General features: G+C 42.9%; 1 protein-coding gene across 10 annotated transcripts in view; it reads right to left on the minus strand.

Annotated features, from left to right (window-relative positions):
• The window catches only part of ANKS1B (ankyrin repeat and sterile alpha motif domain containing 1B), an 805,832-nt gene that overhangs the window by 34,857 nt on the left and 754,495 nt on the right, over nucleotides 1-16,480 (minus strand). For all 10 annotated transcript variants that reach the window (XM_053921934.2, XM_024579129.4, XM_024579128.4 and 7 more), the window contains 2 exons: nucleotides 12,935-13,063; nucleotides 10,888-10,959 (listed from right to left, as the gene is read on the minus strand). In XM_053921934.2, the coding sequence (XP_053777909.1) occupies nucleotides 10,888-10,959; nucleotides 12,935-13,063 (201 nt within the window). The remainder of the gene's footprint in view (nucleotides 1-10,887; nucleotides 10,960-12,934; nucleotides 13,064-16,480) is intronic.

Raw genomic sequence — 16,480 nt, forward strand, 5'->3', positions numbered from 1 at the left:
AAGCACAGACTAGGGAACAGCTTTCCAGATGCTCTACCGCCATCCAACTTGGAGCATAATTTTAACCTACGTATGGCTACCCTGAGTACGCTTTCTAGTTAGATATTCAGTGCTGAGTCATTACAGTTAATTTTGCCATGCACTATTTCCCTTAGTTTCAAAGCTTAATTATTATACTCAGTTTCAGGAAGTAAATTAAAATAGGATCAAACAATTATGTTTGGTAGCCCTAAATGACTTTCAAATGATTAAAAACAATACACGAAACAAGTATTATTGTGGTGATTCTGTGTGCAGTGAAATAGGTGTGTTCCAGGGCTGGTAAGAGACAAGCAGCAGACCACAGATCAGCCACCTGACACAAACTCTTACCCATCGGAACTCAGTCTAAAGGTCACTTTCTGGGGAGAGCCTGATGGGATGGCTTACCTCTTGCTCCTCCCATGCACCCTGGGACCTCTGCCCTGGGTCTCAGGGTTGTTTGTTTCCCTCACTACATGGAAGTTCCTTGAGGATGGCCCACACCTTTCTCAATTTGTCTCCCCTGTAATGTCTAGTACATGGTCTTAGGTTGGACCGCATGAAATTACCACTTTTATGGGTCAAAAATGGCAGAATATCAGCAATTTCATGGGGTTCGATCTAACAGCTGCTGACACCCGTGACTGTTGAGTGAAGGAGCAAAGGAACTCATGCACAGTAATGAGCATGACGCCAGCACTACCACAGTGCCAGCCTCTCGACACGCACAGAGCTCGGCAAGCTTTTCGGGGAACCCAGTGCCCAGAGCCAGGCAGAGAGCCCTTCCAAGAACTTGGAGAACCACAGATGTGAGTAAAGATGCATCAAGAGATTCCTATGGGATGGCAAAACCTTCGCAGATCTCATGAGTTTTCAGCCTTGAGGGGAGAAGCCTTCATTTCTGCAACAGAAATCTAGCTCGAATTGCAAGCAGTAAGATGAGGAAAGGCTTCTAGAGAGGGCAGAATGATTACTAGGGGCAGCTGGAAGTTTCTCCCTCAGGAATAGTCTGGACTTTCATCTGTCACTAATGACTTAGGGGTAAGTCTCATTTGGCTGGGAAATAAGGCTAAATGACCTCTCAAGGGCTTTTCTGGTCATAGGAACTCTGATACAAAGGCCGGGTGAGCACAGAGTCTGTGGAAGACCATGTGATGGGAACAGACCTTGGGCAAGCTGCCATTCAAACTACTCCTCCGGCATTAGACACGGCTGCTCGCCCCTCAGGGTAGCTCACACCCTGGCCAAATCTGGTGCAGTGCAAAGTGGTGCCCTGTATCTCTATTCCCCCAGCTGGCTTCCAGGCAGTGTGGCAGAACAATTCGACCAGGGCAGCCTGTCTACACAGCAGCCTTACTGGAACGCCCAGTGCAGCAAGGCTGTGGTTCTCAAACTTTCCAGGGCATTCAAACCACGAGGAGGGCTTGGTAAATGATGGATTGTAGGGATTCACCCCCAAAGTCCCCTTAGCATTGGATAAATGCTAAGAACTGAGTATTTGTGTCTCACTGAAATTCCTGTGTTGAATTCCAACACACAAGGTGATAGCCTTAGGAGGTGGGGCCTTTGGGAGGTGATTACAGAGTGACTGTTCAGCCTCATGAATGGGATTAGTGTGCTCCTAAGAGACCCCACAGAGTTCCCGTGCTGCTCCCGCCATTTAAAGGCACAGTGAAAAGTCTGCTCTCTGTGAACCAGGAGAACAGCTCCCACCACACGCCGAACCTGCCAGTCCCTTGACCTTGGTCTTCCCAGCCTCCGGCACTGTGAGAAATAAATTTCTCCCAGTGTATAGTGTTTTTGTTACAGCACCCTGAGTGGACTAGGCCTGAGGTAGGGCCTAAGATTTTCCATTTCCAACACATTTCCAGAGGCCGCCAGTGTGGGGACCACACTTCGAGAACTTCTGCTCTAAAAAGGCAGTCGATCAGTTTGATGGAAAGTCACTGTCAGAGCCGCTCTCGGCTGCTGTGCAGGTAAACTCAGATGTGCTGCACCCCACATTAATTCAGGGAGAGGTTAATTTATCAAAACACATGATTCTCCCCTTGACAAGTGGTTTTCAAAAATCCTTAGTTAGCACTTCACTGCAGCTCTTGGTCTTCAGAGCAATTAAGAATTATTGAATTCTCCCATGATCTCTCAGGGACTGTGGAAGTATAAAGCATTCTTCATATAAAATAAAGAGTCCAGGTCGTAAAGACAGATTGTGGAGTTACACCTGGAATGGATGTCGGTCAGATACAGTTGGTAAGCCCAGGGGTCATGCTGAGGGTGTACGGTTTTCTCATAAAAGCTCCCCAGTTCTCCCTCAACTAGAAGCACACCCAGGATATTAAGTGTGCGCCCCAAGAGATGTGACATGCGAGTGTCAGCATGTTCTCATGTCCTGCTTCTGGGAGTCTGAACTAGAACAAGGTTTTTGGAAGGCAATTTGGCGATTCTTACCCAGTTTCAGGACGTGTATCCCCTCTGACACAGCCATTGTACATTTTCGCGGCTTATTCTAAGGAAGTAGTCAGACCAGTTTAAAAGATTTAAGTACAGGGATATTGCCCATAGTATTGGTTAGAGTTTGAGAAAGTTGGAAATGACCTAAGGACCAACAAGAACTGGTTAAATAAGTTTGATTCAGTTATAAATTAGAATACTGATCGACTACCACAAATAATATTGAGGGTGAATATTTATTAAAATAAAAATATTTCAAATTATATTGTGTTTAAAAATAGACTATAAAACTGTATGCACAGAATATTTCCATTTTTTATAGAAAAGCGATGCTTACGAATGCATAATTAATCAGTCTGGAGAATTACATACCAACAAGGTGTTAACAGAAAGGTGTTTACCACTTCTGGGTGGTAAATTCACACTGGTTTTTATTTCTCCTTTCTGTATCTCTATTTTAAACTTGGGTAACAATGATCGTGTATTGCTTTGGTAATTAGAAAATGTAAAGGCCTAAAAATTTATGATTTATTTTAGTTAAAAAAGACAATTGTACATGTGTGAAAAAACACACTGACTTTTCAACCCATCACTTGTAAGTACAACTAAAAAGTGTGTGCGTGCATCTGTGTGATCATCTTGAATCTGAGGAGGGATCCACCGATACGCCCCTTCCCCCAGGACGCACCGTGGTCAAGAGCCCAGGACGGCATGTCTGGGTTCCCGTCTCAGCGCCACGCCTCCTGAGCTGTGTGGCTACATATTTACCTCTCGGTCTTAGTTACTTCATCTGTAAAATGGGTACGTTAATACAGCATCTACTTTGTAGGGCTTTTGTGAGGGTTACATAATTCAATGCTGAGCATGCAGGGAACATTAAGAGATTTTAGCTACTACTGTTACTCTGAGAATGCATGCTTTCACTTAGCTTTTGAAAGCACACCATCCCATCCCACTGGCGAAAGAGAGCAGAAGTAAAATCAAAGCGTGAGCATAACTGGACATTCCCTCGGCTACATGCGAGGACGGCAGTGAAGAAGGAGCGGCTGCAACAACGAACACGCAGCAGAGCAATCTATCTGGACCGATGACCCCTGACTCAACACGTTTAGAAAGAGAGTTTAAGACAAGTGGGAATTTAAGACAGGAGTGGGTGTTGTATGGGAGAAAAGCCATTAACAAGAGCAATATAAACAGAAATAAAAAATAAAGAGAACTGCGGTATGAAGAGCCAAAAGTACACACGACCAAGCTAATCAATGAGGAGTTAGAAATGTGGTTGTTGTTTTGTGTGTAGCACTATTTTAATACGTGCACATTTTAACTGCCCCCCCCCCCCGGCAGATAGGGGCTTAGACCTGTGCTTGTCTGGCTTGTGCAGTGCTTGGGAGAGAGTGACGACAAAATATTCTATTGCCCTTTGACACTTGGGCAACAGAACTTAAAAATACAGGTTGTTTATACGTTTTTCCCTGCCTGTTTCCTAACTAGTCCCTAAAATTATTTCTGAAAATGACAAGTCCTCATAGAAGGGATTTGAGGGCTTTGTATAAGCACAGAACTAAACATGATTTTTGTTTGAGTGTCTTCTCAGAGGGAAAAGAGGCATCTTGATTTAACATTTCTATGTGATTCTAAAATCCAACTTCTGTTGAGCTTTCCAATCCATTCTCCACCATTAATTTGTTTCCTTATAAGCATAGAAAAAGGGGTCTTCCCACCTCAACCAAAGCACAATCGCTTGGAAATATATATGGTGGAAAATTCAACTAGAACTGCTGCCAGACTGAAAGTTTAAGCAGCACACAAGGGGAACGGACTCAACAAGAAGTCCAAACTACGGGGAAGCTGTCTGAGCCCTTTGGGAAATAATGGTTCTAAAACCTAAGTACATTGGAAGATTTGCTTATTCCTGACTTCAAAAATAATTTAAAATATTTCCTTTCTTATATCAGGAAGGCAGATTTCAACTTTACTGTGTTCAAAACAAGTGTTTCTTTCTCTCTCTTTTTAAATTTCTTATTATTTTTTTAAAGATTTTATTCATTTATTTCTAAAGAGGGAAGGGAGGGAGAAAGGGAGAAAAACATCATTGTGTGGTTGCCTCTCACGCACCCCCCACTGCAGACCTGGCCCACAACCCAGGCCTGTGCCCTGACTGGGAATCAAATCGGTGACCCTTTGCTTCACAGGCCGCCACTCAATCCACTGAGCCACACCAGCCAGGGCTCTCTTTTTTCTAAAGAGACATTTCTTTGAGTAGAAACACCCATGAGCAAAACTAACCATCAACTATGGGATTAGAGAATGTCAGATATCAGAGAGTATTAAATTAAATATAATGGCCTACCTCTTACAGCCACAGATGCCTCCTAATAATATATTTAACTAGGGAAGCAGCAGAGTACTGTATATTAGGGATAATTATGTCCTGGGGCAAAATTCAGGATGGGGGGCCGGTGGGGGGCGGGCTACGTGTAAATCTAAGGAGGCAAACTGGAACGGCAGAATACCATCGGCCAGAGCACAGCCCTTATTTCACCCCCAGAGCCTTTGAAGTGGGAGCTACTCAACCAAAGAGGACGCCGAGAGGCCACAGCAATCAATTCATCGCTTTGTAAAATTTCGTTCTGTGGACACACTGTTTAAAAGAGGCAGCTCCTGACTGATTTAGAAACAAACTACCACCCCAAAATATAAAATTGCAACATTACATACACCATGTAATCTACAGTTTTCCTTGATTTTTTCTCCCATTGGGCAATGGCCTTTAACAATTGGAAAGGGGGATGTGAGGTCCCTAAGTTTATAACCCTCTATGACACGTTGTGTACAGGGAACACCAGGGTAATGACTGGAACACTGGCATTATGGCTGGAGAAAAACAAAGGAAACAATCCCGAGCGAACCCATCCATCAATGTCCTTGTCTTTCAAACATCTGGAGGAAGAGGTCCATGTGCTTCGAGACTGTACTGAACCAGGCCCCTGACAGGCACTACACTTCACTGAACCGTCACATCCACCTCGCAAGGCAGCTGTTACACAGCCGGCCCTGGGGACGCCACGCCCACGGCTCCTGCCTTCTCAGGGGACTGGGCACGAGCAACCTTACACAGGCACACAGATGCTGCGGGTTCCGTGCCAGACCACTGCAATCAACAGAGCCCTGATCTTTTTGCAGGTGGAGGGTCTTGCCTTCCATTTGTAAGACAAATACAACACCTGTGAAGCACGGTAAAGCAGAGCACAATAAAACGAGGTCTGTGTGTGCAGTGTGAGGTCAGCTGTGACAGAGGGCAGTCCCGTGTTCTAAAGAGCAAATGACGGGGCCCTGTATTCGGGACCCCAGAGCTAATGCTTCCTCTCAGGAATCCCCTCAGAAGCAAAGCAAAAGAGAGGAAGGATTGGGGGTGGGAGGTGGGGACGGGTGGGGCGGGGAGGGGCGTGGTGGGGGGAAAATGGAGATAACTGTACTTGAACAATAAAGAAAAATTATAATAAAAATAAATAAAAATAAACATTTGGGTCTTTGAAAGGTATATATAAAAAATGAAAGAAGTGAAGACTGTCGCTGAGCATCGATTTAGCTGGAAACCCAACCAGTAACATAAAGGCATCGCTAAGTGACTCTGCTCAGATTGAATAAATATCTTTTACAATCCCTCACACATTACTAATAAATGTTTTTAGATTTTAATTTTAAATGGAAATGTCTCCCAAGCTGTCACAGGAAAGGAAAGAAGCAGCCAAGTTGTACTACTAAGGAGCAAAATATATAATTCACAGAAATCATTCTTCCGAAAAATGTGCCTCAATATCGAGGCATATCCAGCCTCTGGGGCATTTATTAATAAAAACTCTAAAAGATAAGGCAAAAACTGCAGTTTTACTTAAAAAATTGTCAGGGTTTAATGAAAGTTCCTACTGACTTTTCTTCACTAGACACAATTCAGAAGGTAATTTTAAGAGGACCATTACTTAGGGTTTGAATCTAGCAAGAGAAAAACCTTAAGATGAGAACCTGCAGGCAAATGTTTCCAGCAGTTACATTCATCATTGTCAAAGCCCGCAAGCGACTGAGATGGCTTTCAGTGAGTTCACGGAAAAACAACTGTGGCACATCCGCATGAGGAATATTCGGTGATTTAAAAAAAAAAAAACCCACCAGCCATGAAGCCACAAAAGCTGTGGAGAAACCTGAGTGCATATTGCTGCGTCAAAGAAGCCAGTGTGAAAAAGGACCACACTGCACGATTCCAACTGTGCAAGATTCTGGAAAAGGTGAAATACAGAGACAGTAACAAGGGTGGGGGTTGCCAGAGGGTAGGGGACAGGGAGAGAAGGGATGAACAGGGGAAGCAGAGGGGATTATTAGGGGGTAACCTTTTCTGTGATATTGCAATGGTGGATACGTGACATTATGCAGGTGCGAAACACCCAGACACTGTGTAACACGAAGAGTGAATTCCAAAGTAAACCACAGACTTTGGTTAATAATAACATCTCAGTATTGACTGTGACAAATGAATCAGACTAATGCCAGGTGTCAGTAATGAGGGCGACTGTGGGGGGGGTGGTGATGGGAGTGTACATATGACAACTCTGTGCTTTATGCTCAATTTTTCTGTTAATTGCTCTAAAAAAGTAAAGTCTGTTAAAAAAAATCTTAAGACAGTCTCAGAGAAAAGAGACTGAATGAACAGAGCAGTGATTCCATATTATAGAGTGATGTAAATTACTATCACCTCACACATGTGAGTGTGTTATGGCATATTTTTAATTGAAATAATATGTGTATAATGAAACACCAGGAGATTAGTGTAGAATTATCTTTATTCCAGAATTGGAGGGGACCTTAAGGATGAATAAACAGGTTTAGATAAACTCAGAAATTATCCAGCTGTGACTATCAAACACTCCAAATGATTCTGAGAAGAGAAAACTGTGTTTAGTTTCTGCTGGGGCAAAGTGAATGTGTTAAAGTAAGTGCTGTGGGGGGAAAAAAACAACAAAACACTTTTCCAGTCTCTATGGATGCAATAAAAACTCTCCTGGAATTTTTATTTATGTTAACATATTGGAATATAGCCCAAATTACTATATATGTCTGTCCCTAAATGGTTTAATTTGGCCAGTGTTAATGTTACAGGGTCTTTGAGGGTTCCTCAGCTATTTCTTTATCCATATCAATGGCCCATTTTTTTCAACAGTTGTAAAACTCAGGACAGTAAAGGTGGTACTGGCTCATTAGAGAGGCGGTGCGGCCTGGGGTTCGGGTGTGGGTGGTGGAGTAGACGGTCTAGGTTCAAATCCCGGTTCCACCACTTGGCTGGGCGACCCTGGGTGAGCCTCTGCTTCCCCATATGTACAGGGGGGACCACAGCAATACTTACTTGGTGACTAAATGAATTAACGCACAGGATCATTTGTGTAGGGCCTGGCACTCAGGTCTCAAGTGTTAATTGTTATTAGTCCTAAAAAACTGGTTTTAGGAGGCCATGCCTGTATGTCATTTCTGGGACCATCTATGATAATCCCTCAGGGTGATGGCAACATGAAGACACCTCTGTGGCGATACCTCTGCTACTTTGGGGTAATTACATGTTCACGTGTTGGACTCCTCCACTGGGTCATGAACTCAGCGAGAGCAGGAGCCAAATCTTAGTTTTCTTTATGTAAAACTGCATGTAAGAAAATATTTCTCAGAATAAGGAACCACACTCATTTACTTCCTCCTGGGAAACAAATGTTAATTTCAGCTAAAATGCATACTGCTCAATTTAAAACTTCTTTTTTCAATTAAGCGAGTAAGCCAGGTTGCCCTGACCCGAGTGGCTCACTCAGTTGGCTGGGAGCTGCCCTGCAAACTGAAAGGTTGCTGGTTTGATTCCTGGTCAGGGCACATGCCTGGGTTGCGGGTTCGGTTCTCATATGGGGTGCGTGCAAGAGGCAACCAATTGATGTTTCTCTCTCACATAGATGTTTCTCCCCCTCTCTTCCTCCCTCCCTTCCCCTCCCTCTAAAAATAATGAAATAAAATCTTTAAAAAAAAGACAGTAAGCCAGGTAAAGTTTGAATCTTTACTACTTTGGCCTAGTGATCTTACTGTGTATCAGCTTTTAAGATCATCTGTGTCCCAGAATATTTCCCCTGAGGAGACTGATTATACTGGGACTTGGAGCTGAACTCCTGGAAAACAGAGAAAACAGGAACTTCAGGTTCAAACAGAAACTGAGCTGCACTCCACTTGTAGTTGGTGAGAGTGCTCACCCACGTCACAATCCAATAGTCAGAACCGACATCAAACCCACCCTCCGGTTTGGAAAGGCTTTGGTGAGCCCGGTGAGTGCCATGTTAGCTCATGCATCAAAGACTGATACTTATTTAATCAAGATGGGAAATAGGGGTTTGTGGTATTCTAAGAAGCAATAAAGATCCTATTTTCATGTAAACTATTCAAAATAAACACCCAGAGCAGCAAACTGGAAAAATGCCCCAAAGAAGAATGGCTTGTAAATAGACAGCCTTTTCTGTTTCATTTTAAGCAACAGACAAGTGTTTAACTAAATTATTCTCCACCGAGACTATTAAAATGGCTTTGCTATTGCTAGCAGGAACAGAATTTCAGATCCACTTAATTTCAAGAAATTGACTAAAATTCAAATCACGGATCGGGTGGATGTTAAATGGTGTTCTGTGCTCTCACCACTGTTTATGCTGATTGTAGCATTGAAGTAGCTGGACTCAGATAATTGACTTAATAGTGCTAAATCAGAAATGCCAAATTAATTTTTTAGGTAGGTTCATACATAACTCTAAAATCATGACAGAGTTTGATGACTGAAAAATGTTCCCATTTTCTTATTGTGCACTGGTGACATGAGTTAGATCACATATATGTATTTAGAAATGGGGCTTCCAGAATTATAAAGCCAGGGAGAAGCCTGAAGGGCATCTCCTCCAACGTTCTCATTTTCTCAGTGAGAACATGAGGCCCAGGAGAAGCCAGGGAGTGTAGTAAACGCTTGGGCTCTGGTGACAGATCTGAGTTCCAGGTCCAGACCGGTAAATTACTCACTGTGTGGCCCGGGGACAGTCGTTTAGCCTCTGTAAGCTCCGTTTCTTCACTTGTGTAATGGGGATAATAATCGTGCTGACCTCATAGGTTTGTGGTAAAGATTCAATAAGACAAACGGGCACAGGACGTGGCACAAAGACTGGCACACTGTAACTGCCCAGTAAATGTTAGCCCTTAGGATAATGACGGAAAAGTGACCCCTAGGCCAAGTCAGCAGCAACACAATGAGACTTAGAGGCCCTGAAACACACCAGAGCTTCTTCCATCCAGACACAGCGCCTGGAAGAAAGACTCACGGGTGTCGACAATTTAAGTATAACTCTACACCAAATAGAAAGGAAACTGTTTCAGGCTTTCTGCTATCGAATGGATCGAAAGAGTACATCGGCAATCACACGCTGAGGTCTCAATTTCATGAAGAGTCCCGCACATTTAGCTTTCCCTGAGCAACGGATAGAACATGTTTACCGTCATAACTGTTTTAGTTCTACTATGTGCTTTTAAACATCTCCCACCAAAAGCTGGTCATATCAAATAAATGACAAGGTACCTGGCCACAAATAAAAGTTAGGGTCACTGGCTAATGATCTTAACTTTGACTCTGCTTAGGTGCTAAGTGGAAAAAGTCCAACACTCTTCGTTTGTACTGTCAATCAGATGTTGCTATAACCACTATACATCTGCTACGGAGGAAGCCAGACTAGAAAGCACACGGAAGAAGAAGCGACTGTGCCTCTGCAGCCTGAGGTTCAGCCTGGCTAACGCAGCCGAGGACCCCAGCGGCCGCCGATCACAGACGTTCGGAGCGGCCACTTTTGTCCACACTGACTGTTGTGCTGTGATTCAATTCCGAGTTGCATGTGTTTCTAATACTAAAAAAAGACTAATTCAGAAGCTTCATAAAGAATATCAGCTTTATGTAATATGCTCTCAGCACTCCTGCATTTGATACATTTTAGTTAATTGGCAGTCTTTCCAGAAACACAGTGCATAGACTGTCAAATGGCGCTCAGAACATTTGCTGGTAATAACCAAAAGATCGTTTTTCTCCTAGTCTGGAGAGCAATCCATGTACATACAATTCATTTTAGATTTTTAAAAATAAAAGTAAATGTAATATGGTCTAAATATAGCATAAAGACATCAACTCAAACTCTAGCAAGATAAGATCAAGTATAAACAGGAACAAAGCCCGAACACCTTTTCATGTAACACCAGTGTGATTCAGCAGACCAGCAGATGAAGAAAGTAGTAATTTGAAAAGCGGCAATTTGTATCCATACCCAGTATTTAGTATTGCAGTGACTAGAAATAAAAATCGTTTGGCAAACTTACCCGCATTTTTGCACAAGCATCTTGGGTTGATTCTGTCCCCCTGAGCTCTTTTATCAGCATAGAACCTAAATACTGAAATACAGAAAAATTCAACGATTTATAAGTATAAATATGAACAGCAATTTAAAAACACGTTGTGAAAGTATTACTGGCTAGGTTTCTCGGCTATAGGTTGGTGCACAACTTTTTTTAAAAAAACAAACAGTAACTAGCCCTAACAAACTCACGCTTCTGTACAGAGAGCACGGCAGAGTTAACCACAGTTCTGAGAGCTGTAAATTGCTCTTTAAAATAAAATGGCAGCATTTCTAAAGACGCCATCTTTCAAATCATATTTAACTGCAAAATGGGGGCATCTAAAAATGTTGTCCCTGTTTTTATTTTTTTTTTTTGAGGCAGCAATGTCTGCAAAAATAAATCACGCTGCCATCTATGTAATTACAGGGTTGTATAAGACAGCTGAGAAACTGAGCAACAGGCACCCCATTTGGGCTTAGCTGGCTGCACAAGTAATTAACATTAGGCTGCTGTTCCGAGGCGGAGATGCCATTCTGGACCTTTTTCCTTCACAGCTGCGTGCCCTATGACGGCTGATCCACCTGAGAAGGGGATGAGAGCGGGTGGGGAGGGAGCCTCAGTTGTCCCACAGCAGAGGGAGCCGGGTCCCTGGTGCACACTGGCAGTGGAGGGCTGAGTGGGGCGTGAGAGGGCTGAGACACTCTCCTCCCCAGCTTCACCACCACTTGGCTGTTAGGGGGTGGGATCCAATACCGCCTTCGCGCCAAACGCCACTCACGCTCCAGGTTCTGGCTGGGGCAAACAGTTTTTAGCAAAATGTCTATTTTGCCTTTCTATCAATGGACTCCTCCTCAACTTTTTGAAGCTTCAGTAGGGTTCCTTCCAACTGATATTTTTCCTTTCTATTAATGGACTCCTCAACTTTTTGAAGCTTCAGTAGGGTTCCTCCCAACTGACATTTTTCCTTCTCTGATTTCCTTAAAAAAATAAAAATAAAAAGAGCTGTATGTGTTTTTCCTTTTTAGCAAGTGAATTAAAATAATTATTTTCCTGACGTGACTGAGGAGACCCTGGCACTCTGTGCAAACTGGCGTGTCCATCAGTCCTGTAAACCTGGGGGTCCCCGACCAGAAGAGGAGGGGTAGGGGCACAGTGGCAGAGCTGGGTCAAAGGCTCTCAAGAAAAGCATGTTCAGAATGTCTCAGGGATTTGGTGGTTGAGCTTTGGAGGAAGGAGGAGGCATTTCCATCCTACAGATTTGGGGAGGTGACTATTGAGACAGACCCCATGCTTCAAGATAAGTAAGCACTAGAAGAGGTGTGGATAACACAAAATGAAAAAAAAAAAAAAAGGCCTAAATTGCTATGAGATAACCAGAACGCCCACATCTTAATTAAGGAAAAGGATCCTGGTGAAATCCTTATCTTTTAAGGTATCGGGAACGTTTGTCCTAATGGAAACACTCAAGAGAGGTTGTTTCAATGCACTGCAGAAGTTCAGCTGCTGTTCCGGCTGTAGTCATGACAACCACTGCCCCCAAAACTATGGTATTTTTTTGAACATTTACCTGTTCATATTACTCACAATTCTCAGCTAAGCTTCACTCCCTGTCAAAAAAAATAATACCTAGTAATAGAACCCTACTGATAACAAGGAAAAGAATCTGGAATTCAGATGAGGCGGTGGGCCCAATGCTTGGAGACCCCTGGTGAATAGAGATGTCTATAGTGCTATATTTATGAGTATATTTATACTCATTTCCATTTTAAGATTTTATTTTATGACATTTCATTTAAAACATACAACTATGTAAGAAGGGAAAACAGATCTTAAGCTTCCAAGATTAAAAGGGTCATAAAGCTCTATTTATTTGGACTTCCTCTGTGGAGAGGAGGCTACTTTAAAAAAAAATAGAAGGGGAGAACATTTGAGTAATTGGGCACTTTGGTATCGTTTCAGCATAGAAGTAAAGACGCCAGAAATACGCCCTTTGCCCCACTGCCCCCGACGCCGAGCCCAGGTAACTTACAAAGGCCTTGTAGTCGCACGACTGGAAGATGAGCTTTTCTGGGTGGTGCTGCCAGTACTGGACCGGGGTGGAGGCTGTAGCTTCATTTGGGGGCCGCAAGGTGATGGAAGGCTCTCCCCAGTCTCCTGTCTGAAAACCACATTTATTCTAGAGGTGACATGAGCAGTCGGCCAAGCTCATTGCCTGCAGCTAGCCTGAGTTCTCTCATCCACGTGTGCTGTAAATGTGCAAGTGCATTTGTGTGGATTATGTGTTTAGGAATACTTCCACTTTTTGCAGTTCTATGTTCATTAGCCTGTTTCCCAAAGCCCAGTTACTTTTTTTGAGGTGTGAAGGAAGTTGAATTATTCTCTTTTTAGAATGATACTCTAAGCTAATTTAAAAATGTAGTTAAGATATAACAACGTACTAATTCATACTTTTGTGTTACAAGAGAAAAGAACATCCAGTCATTGAAAGAATTTTCTATGTTCTAAACTTGACCATGAAATTTTTAGTCTGAATTGCTTTTATATGTAGAATACAGGGTCCAGCAGAAGTAACGCCTGCTTGAGTGTGGTTGGTAGGGTAATTATATGGGTGTAATAATTTATAGTTTTAATTTGAGCATTTTGCCTAAAACATCACATGGTGTGCATGACTGTGATATTATTATGTTACAGAATTACATGCTGATCATTTTGTGATAAAAAGGGGGCATCATTTGTGCCGGACCCTGTACTCTGTTCCATAAATTTCAGTTCCCAAACATGACATGTATCATGTCCTATGAATAAATAATTTTATCTCTGGGGAAAAGGCACTGTGTTCTACTACACAACATTGTAGAAGAAAGATTTACTAATGGAAGACAACTAGCTTTCCTCATCTAAATTCATCTGCCTTGGTCAATGCCACTGTGATTACTTCAGCTACCTTCTCCAGAAAACCTGAAGCACAAACGGAGACCAGACATTAAAATACCACGTTTGGCCATATGTGCATATGCATGTACTTGAGGGTCCTGACACACACGCAAGCACATAATATATGTGCCCAGTTTATCATTTTCCACAAGGTTAGCCTCAACCTGTTTTATTGCTGCAGGCATTCCTTGGAGATACTGCAGGTTCGAGCCCGGACCACCGCAATCAAGTGAGTATTACAATAAAGAGAGTCGCACTATTTCTGCGGGTGGAGGGTCTTGCCTTCCATTTCTAAAAGGCACAAGATCCGTGAGTGAAGCTCAGCGAAGCGAAGTGCCGTAAAGGGAGGGCTCCCGTACAACGGGTCAGTGTGAGGTCTACAGGGACAGAGGCTTGTGTTGGAAGGTCTTTTCTGGGCTCTAGTCTGATTTTGATGTTACACATGGGAAAGTTCTTACTCTTTTCCCTGGTCAGAATTCTGATTTTTCACAATTCAGTTCTCTGTTCTCAAATAGAGATACCTAAAACTAGACAGTAGGAAGTTTTCCAGAGCCACGCTTTTCCCACATGAGTTTGGCTGGTCTTACAGAATTATGAGAAATTACCTTTCTTAGGAGTTGAGAAAATATAAAAAGGTCTCATGAGCTTCCAAACCAAGCAAAACCTTGGCTAGAGACCAAGTTCCATAGAAGTATTAGTAAATGGGTTGATACTGTAGAATTCCTTAAGTAGGATTTTCAAGGAGTCTAGGATAACAATGTAAAATTTGGGATGTAGGTGTTTATATTGAAGGGGAAAGGAAGTCCATAGCTTCCATTAAATTCTCTGAAAGAATCTAGAAATTCCAAAGAGTTAATAACCACAATTCTCCAGGAATAGCTTAAATAGGATGTGTGTTTGGGGAAGAGGACTAGCATCCCAATTCTCTCTGTGTAATTTGAGCTTACATTAGGTGGCCTATAAGGTGGCTGCTGGGGCTGGAAAGTGTCAGGCAGAGGCTAGGCCTTCTGGAAGTTTCTAACTGACTTTGAAAAACCAAAGTTCTAGATCACCTTGGGAATGCACAGGCCTTTGCATAGAGGCAGAGAGCCTGAAGCTTTTCCCTGAAGCATCACGCCATTTCCCTGGCTCCTCAGATGCCCTCTCCGCTCTCCTGCTCTGGGCTGAGCTACTCTGTACGTCGGTTTTCTTCTCCTTGCTGGTTCACTCGCCTGTGGTGTGGTTCTTCTACCCCTCGCCAGCGGATGCTGCTATGCCTTCACCTGGGATGTCTATTTTAGCGTTTCATCTGTTTGATGACCCATCCCTGACTCATTTTTGAGTTTTCTCTTTATAGTTATATGAATGTTCATTATGTAAAAGCAATAAGTGACTGCAATTAATTTTAGGATTAAGTTTTCCTGTGACTTCCTATTTTGATCTTTTCCTTCTTTCTCAAACATGTGGATCTTTATTATTTCTCTAGTCTTCATTTCAACTGGCTGTGATTTGCTCTAAAAAAAATCTAGTATAAGATTCAAAATGAAGGCTATATGGATTTCAATATTATTTTGAAGCTGAGTGTAATACCCTTTAAGTGATAATTGTTACAACTGTGGAAACATGCAACTATGTGTTCTTAATTGAAAGCACTCCCAACATCTAGCAATTCACCTCTCATCTCCCCCATTAACTTTCTTCCCCTTTCTCCCCGCTTCCCCAAAAAGCAACAACAACATAGCAAACAGGCGTTCCACACTTAAGTCACAGGTAACACCATTAACAGAACAACAGAAGTTTGCACGCAACTCCGTGGAATGATACAAAGGAGCTCGTCGACATCAAAATATCCTTCGATCCAGTGTCTGCTGATGTGACCACTCAAACCAAGCACCAGATCTTCATGTCGGCCCTGGCATAGTTTAGCTGCGGTAGCTTGGCCGAGCTCAACAGGCAGTTTTTCACAACAGCCTAAACAGACAGGGCAGGAGCTGGGGGCACTAGGGGTTGCAGGATGAGGGGATGGGTGGGGTGAAGCTGGAGTCATGGGGACATTTCAGGTGTTAGTATATTAAGCATGCAAATCATATGCAAACTCATTCTGTAATCATTTCATGAACTCAGGCACTTTAACTTAAACTTCCGTGTGAGTTCCATACGCTGAAAGCAGAACTATAGCCAAATGCTGATCCACGTATTTACATCACCCACATGGCTCCCAAAAGCTTTTAGCAGCCATTCTGGGAGCAACAGCCCCCAGCACATACCACCTCCGTCTGGAAATCACCCCCATCTCGTCTGAGATAACCACCTGAAGCAATGAGTGGTGCGTCCCTTAAACTCTGTCTGGGTGACATCATCATCTGCTCCCCTAGGACTCCACTTTGCCCAGGGGTCACAAACCACTGGCTTTGCATCCAGAGTGACCCACCAGGACCTCCCTGTTGTGTTTGGGGGACATAATTATAAGGAAGAGAAATAGAATCCTCACTGTATTTTCTTTCTGGCCTTAAAACATGGCTCCAGTCCAAATATTTTAAAATTCCCTACTCTGGCTGAATCTTCCTTTCTGGAAATAGAAACTGAATTTTGTTATGCTTAGTGCTATTTCCAGAAATTCATTTTCAAATCGAGGGATTCTTAAGACTGAATTGATAAGGAA

This window comes from Desmodus rotundus, chromosome 3 (genome assembly GCF_022682495.2).
Source record: "Desmodus rotundus isolate HL8 chromosome 3, HLdesRot8A.1, whole genome shotgun sequence".
Lineage (NCBI taxonomy): Eukaryota > Metazoa > Chordata > Mammalia > Chiroptera > Phyllostomidae > Desmodus > Desmodus rotundus.